The sequence below is a fragment of the Ranitomeya variabilis genome, chromosome 5, assembly GCF_051348905.1.
Source record: "Ranitomeya variabilis isolate aRanVar5 chromosome 5, aRanVar5.hap1, whole genome shotgun sequence".
Classification (NCBI taxonomy): domain Eukaryota; kingdom Metazoa; phylum Chordata; class Amphibia; order Anura; family Dendrobatidae; genus Ranitomeya; species Ranitomeya variabilis.
Genome location: NC_135236.1, coordinates 22,414,095 through 22,420,821, shown reverse-complemented (window position 1 = coordinate 22,420,821; position 6,727 = coordinate 22,414,095). Strand labels below are relative to the sequence as shown.

Genomic DNA, 6,727 nt, shown 5'->3' with positions numbered 1-6,727 from the left:
TCATGTCAAGTTTGGGAAGGAAATAGCAAAAGCCGGCAATTGAATTACTGGCTTTTATGCTATCTTGTGCTGAATTAAATATCTAATATATAAAGCTGAATGTGTGTGTGTGTGCGTGTGTGTGTGTATGTGTGTGTGTGTGTATGTTCGATATTGGCATCTGCACCGTCGCAGCTACAGCCACCAAATCTTGCACAGTCACACGTCTGGACCCTGAGAGCGTCATAGGCTATGTGGTGAGGCGAAATTTTAACCCCGCGCGTTCCAATTCACCAAACAATTTTGCCCCTATATACATAATGGGGAAAAAGTGAAAGGAAAAGTGTTGGAGGCAAATTGACAGTTGCCAGATGTGAGCAAGGGGGACTTAAAGAATGAGAGCGATGGCGCCAAAGAGTATATACCGTACAGTTGCTAAGGTGGGGCCCCGATATGGGATACTCACCACACACGGGGATATGAACACACACACAAAATGCGCCACACACTACCACGTGCTTTAACACATACGTATACCACCCTCAGCACACATTTCACCACACATACACCAACCTTGCCACATAAAAGTCAAAACACAAAAGTCACTGCTCAAAATTTGCCACACGCAAAATTCGCCTCATGCAAAACTCGCCACATGCAAAACTAGGCTCACGCAAAACTAGCCACACGTGCAAAACTCACCTCAAGGAAAACTCGCCACACGCAAAACTTGCACATGTGGAAAAATTGCCACATGCACAAAAGTTGCTACACATGCAAATGTTGCCACACACAAAACTTGCACATACTCAAAACGCACCACACATAAAACTCGCCACACGCAAAACTTGCTGCACACAACTTGCTACACTAACCTGTCACATGCAACTCGACACACAAAAAGTTGCTACACGCATGTCGCCACACAAAACTCATCTCACAAAAGTCTCTACATGCATGTTGCCACACGCAACTCAACACACACAACGTGACACATGAAACTCACCCTAAAAGACACACAAGTCTGGTATTATCCTTCAAAAATAAAAATCTGATTAATAAGCAGACAAACTACAAGAGCAACAAATGTACCGTATTGGAAATACGGCAGCTGTCAGTCACATGACCTGTCTATTATGTGTATGTGTGAGCTAATATATACTGCCAGGGGGAGGGCTTCCTGTAGGCTGGGGATTTATCAGGCTGCCAATTTCGCTTACAAATACTGAGGTAAAAGTACTGACCAAATAATGTGTGAATGAGGTCTAATACAGGAGGAGATGACATACAGGTACATACTATATACAGGGGAGATGACACACAGGTATATACTATATACAGGAGCAGATGATTCACAGGTATATACTATATACAGGAGGAGATGACTTACAGGTATATACTATATACAGGAGGAGATGACATACAGGTATATACTATATATAGGAGGAGATGACATACAGGTATATACTAAATGCAGGAGGAGATGACACACGTATATACTATATACAGGAGGAGATGACATACATCAGGTATATACTATATAAAAGATGAGATGACTCTTAGGTATATAGTGGAGGAGATGACATACAGCAGGTATATACTATATACAGGGGAGATGACATAAAGGTATATACTATATACAGGAAATGACATACAGGTATATACTATATATAGGAGGAGAAGACATACAGGTATACACTATATACAGAAAAGATGACATACATGTATATACTATATACAGGGGAGATGACACTTAGGTATACACAATATACAGGAGGAGATGACATACAGCAGGTATATACTATTTACAGGGGAGATGACATACAGGTATATACTATATAAAGGAGATGACATACAGGTGTATACTATATATAAGGGAGATGACAAACATGTATATACTGAGGGGAAAATGAGAGGTGTGAGGTGAAAATCAGGTGTGAGGTGAAAATGAGAGGTGTGAGGGAAAATAGTGGAGTGATCGGAAAATGACAGATATGAGGTCGAAATGACAAGTGTTAGTGAGGAATGAGAGGAGTGAGAGGGGAATGAGAGGCGTGATGGGAAAATAAGAGAAGTGAGGTGCTATATCTAACCACAGATATTTACTATGCCCAGGCAATGCCGGGCACTTCAGCTAGTATATATATATATATATATATATATATATATATATATATATATATATATATATATATATATATATATATATGTGTGTCTCACTGATATATATATATATATATATATATATATATATATATATATATATATATATATATATATAGACTGTATATATGTTTTTAGGAATATTTTAGCCGATGGATCCATTATTTGTCCATTTTGCAAGCCTGCGCAAAAAAAATCGCCGTACGGAAGCCATACGGATGCCATACGGATGACACACGAATACATTTGTCCGTAAAAATCGCATCCTCGCATTGAATACGGAACAGTGTTTTGGGAAAATTACTGTGTATTACGGCCGTAAAATACGGACTGTATTTCCCTATGCTGAGTGTGACGCCGGCCTTACTCGAAAAAAAAACAAACAGGGCAACTAAAGAGTGGCCCAATAAGAAGCATTTCTAGGTCCTTGAGTGGCCTAATCCATGGCTCAAGTGATGCTCAGGAGATGCACAGGTATTTTTTGGAAAATTTTGCCAGGTGTTAGTTAATTTATTGTTAAAAGTAAGAAAAAATGACTGGAAAGCACCAGTACAAATGACAACCTAAAAATGATGGAAAAATGATCAAGTACGTGCTCAGGAAATGAATAAAAAATGATGTTTCAGGACAATAAAATGCTGACTTCTCCTGAACCGTCTTACTCTTGTAAAACGATTATGGCTTCAAACAGATTTAGAAAACTTTGTGTGCAAATAACCTTAGTGTGCATTTACCACTGTGTACAATTACAAACTACAGATCACATCTGGGGTGTGGTTGCTACTGGAAGCCAGGAGAAAGCCATGACCGGTGACTTCTAATGATGGAGGGGGAGCAGTGAGGAGCAGCTGCATTGGATCACAGATAGTGTAAGGTTGGGATCACACTTGCGAGAAATTAGCACGAGTCTTGCACCTCAATACGCGGCACTGCTGCCGGCACTCGGGACCAGAGGGTGCGGCTGCATGTATTTCTATGAAACTGAGTGTTCATGTCTGAGTCCGGTGGCAGTGCCGGGAACTGAGATGCAAGACTCATGCGAGTTTCTCACAAATGTGATCCCGGCCTAAGGATTGGACATAGCACTACTCATGCTATCACCATAGCTTATGAAGGCATGGTCATTACAATGTTTGTTATCTCTACGGAGTACTCTTTAGTTCAGAATGATGAATTCCTCGATTTTGAATATGAATTTGGATAAGCATTAGGAGGATTATAGGGTTGGCATGAAATAACAGCAAATAAAAAGTCACCCCGGACCCAGCTTCACACTTGTTTGTAGCCTTTTACCACTTTGGCCAAATTCGCTTTACATTCAGTCCCCATTTTGCTGAATTGTAGAGTGACAGACAAACAGATAAAATAATAATACTCACCTCTCCGCTCCTCCACCGCCTAAAGCTCATCATCCAATCCTTCACTCCCTTTTGTTTCTCCCCTTCATCCTCTTAGGTCATGTATCTCCCTGCCATTGCTGGGACATGGCGGTGCATGATGTGACATTACAATGTGTCTCCTGAGGCCTGGTTAGAGATGGAAGTCTAGGCGAGAAGTAAAGCAGCTGATGAGGATGCGTGGGGTGGATGAAGCGTGATGGAAGAGGCGTGGAGCATCAGAAGGCAGGCTGCTAGGACAGGTGAAAGGTGGGGTGAGTTATTCTTCTTCATCTTATTTTTATTACGTTGTGGGGTCTGTAGAGACCACAGAGCATAATAATGAACAGTCAATGTACGACTGCTGTGAACTGAATTTCAAGCTAAAATCTGCAGGATTTGTCAACTTTTAAGTTTTGAAAAGCCGCTCATCTGTACTGCTGATTTTCAATTCTATGGATATTGATGATCATGTGTGGCTGAGTCGTTGGGGTGAGTTACTTGGGTTTGGACCTTTATCACAGTTCTGTTTTCACTTTATTTCTGAGCATTGGGATCTGTGCAATTAAACCAAGCTATGACTCCACTATTAAAGGAAAATACTAACCACTTATGTGTATTGAAGGAAATCTGTCATCTGTTCTTTTATTCCCATGTTAGAGAAGTATAATGTACCGGCAGAGACCCCAAGTCCAGGAATGTGTCACTTACTGAGTTGCTTATAATAGTTTTGATGAATCACTGTCTTCTCTGCTGCAGATCTTGCCATTCTTTGAATGCTGAGCCCTGTAAAAATGCAGCTACACCCCTGATTGACAGCTCTGTACACTGCACAGTGGCAGTAAGCTGCTAATCAGTAGGTGGGGGTGGGGCTACACAGAGCAGGAGGACTACTGGGCACCAGACAACTAGTCTTTTAGTGATAATCTCCTGTCTATAAAACTGTGATTTTATTGAAGCTGTAACAAGTAAGTCACACATCACTAGAATCTGGGTTTCTGCCTCTACATCATCCTGCTCTCAGTTTTAAATAAAAAAAATGTACTGTCAAGGTTCCTTCATTTAAAGCATCTAACTGCTTACAGATGACATACATACAGAAATGTTGTTTTTACGGAAAACTAATCATTTTTGTTCATAACTGGTCATCTTATGACTTAAAGGGGTTGTCTACGACTTGGACAAATGCTTTTTAAATGCAGTAGTGGAAATAGACATTATAGACGGTATGGTAGCATCGCCGAGAAAATACGTTCTGCAGGTAGAGTATATTGTCAGCTGCCAAAGGAAGGAGACTGATTCTACATGGACCCCTATCGCAGCTGTGCAAATGTGTAATGGCAGCAAGGGACACGGGTAGGAAATAATTGTGGAACAATATACTATGCTTGAACATGGAAAATTACTGTCATTCATGATTCAGATGTGTCCAGTCTTACAATGGCATCACATTTGGTTAAAGACTTTAATTTCTCATGAAACAAATTAAAAGAACATCATGATAATAATAATAAATAATAAAAAAAATATATTATCCGGCTGCAATTCACTTCTCAACCACTAGTTGTCTCAAAGACTCAAAGAAATTACATTTTGTCACCGAGTATGGAGAAAGTGGGATGTAGTGTAGCTCTTCTGACTCGTCCATTGTTCTCCTCCACAACAGTAAACCATGACATCCAGTTCTCACATCACCTGGCCTCACTGGTCTGGTGACTAAGGAAAGATAACAACCACTCTAGCTATAGCAGGACCAAAGGGGTTGGAGTTAGTGACTATATATATTTTTTTCATTTTTTTAAACCATCCCCGTCTTTAATTATTTCTTTTAAATCTGATGACCCCTTTAAAGTCTTTGTTTCTAAAACTATATATAATGGGATTAACCAATGGAGTAAACACAGTATATAGCAGTGGTAATATCTTATTTCCATCTGATGATTTTCCTTTAGTTGGAAAAATATAAACACTAAAGAGAGTGAAGTAGAAGATGGAGACCACGGTGAGGTGGGAGCTACAGGTGGAGAAGGCTTTGTGTCTGCTGACATCAGGTGAGATCTGTAAGACGGCACGGACAATGTTCACGTAGGAGATAACTATAATTATGCTGGGGATAACGACAAATGGAATACTCAGCAAATACAGCTGAAGTTTTATAGGAAATGTATCAGAACAGGAAATCTCCTGTAAAGGAACAAGGTCACAGAAGAAATGGTCAATGATATTCAGTCCACAGAACTTTAACTTGGATAATATTATTATATAAATGAATGAAGATGAAAAACCAACCAACCAGAAGAAGACAACCAACCTCGCACAAAATGTACTCGTCATGATGGAGGTATAACGGAGAGGATTACAGATGGCCACATATCTATCACAAGACATCACTGTGAGGAGAAGACATTCATACCCTTCTGCAACATTAAAAAAATAAAACTGAGTCATACAGCCAATAAAAGTAATGGTTCCACCATTGTTCAGTAGGATATGGAGCATGTTGGGGACAATATCTGAGGGTAGCAAGATGTCACTGATGGACAGTTGTGAGATGAAGAAGTACATTGGAGTGTGGAGGTTCTTGCTGGTGGACACCAGGGTGATGATCAGGAGATTCCCACATATTGTCCCAGAATAAAGCACCAGGAGAAGAGAGAACAGGAACATTCTCATATTCTTGGTGGTGTGAAACCCAGTGAGGAAAAACTCATTGACCACAGTCAGGTTTTTTTCCTGCATTCAAAGAAAAACAAAATTGAATATGAGCCATTTTCAGTAAAGGTTTGCGGGCTTCACTATAACTGCCAAGCCAATGGACCATGCTCCCACAATGGATCCACTTTGCTTTAGGATCTTGGTATAATACCTACACTGGATTGGAAGCTGGAGGATTGATACTTCTCTGGAGCTGGAGCTGGGTGATTGTTACTAGTAAGATCACAACTTACTTATCCATTGGAACATCCAGTGCTGCACATATTTATAGGTATCACATCTAAGCAGTCTCCATGCGGTGGATTGGCGGATCTCCTTGGATCATTAATACCTTGAATTTTCATATTATTATTTTTTTATTTTAGCTTTATTTCATTGTGGGCACAATTTACACTTTACTATTGATGAAGATACTTATAAATCACACCAATTGTTATTGTTAAGTTTTATCCTTTTTGCATCTGTATTCTATTGTGGTTCGATAGTCTATGTTC

The 6,727-nt window shown here is 39.9% G+C and overlaps 1 protein-coding gene across 1 annotated transcript; it reads right to left on the bottom strand.

The window, feature by feature from the left end:
• Positions 1-5,333: 5,333 nt before the first annotated feature.
• On the bottom strand, positions 5,334-6,257 carry LOC143774715 (olfactory receptor 11L1-like). Its single transcript, XM_077262480.1, has one exon. It carries the CDS (start codon positions 6,255-6,257, stop codon positions 5,334-5,336), a length of 924 nt encoding a protein of 307 aa, XP_077118595.1.
• Between the last annotated feature and the right edge of the window lie 470 nt (positions 6,258-6,727).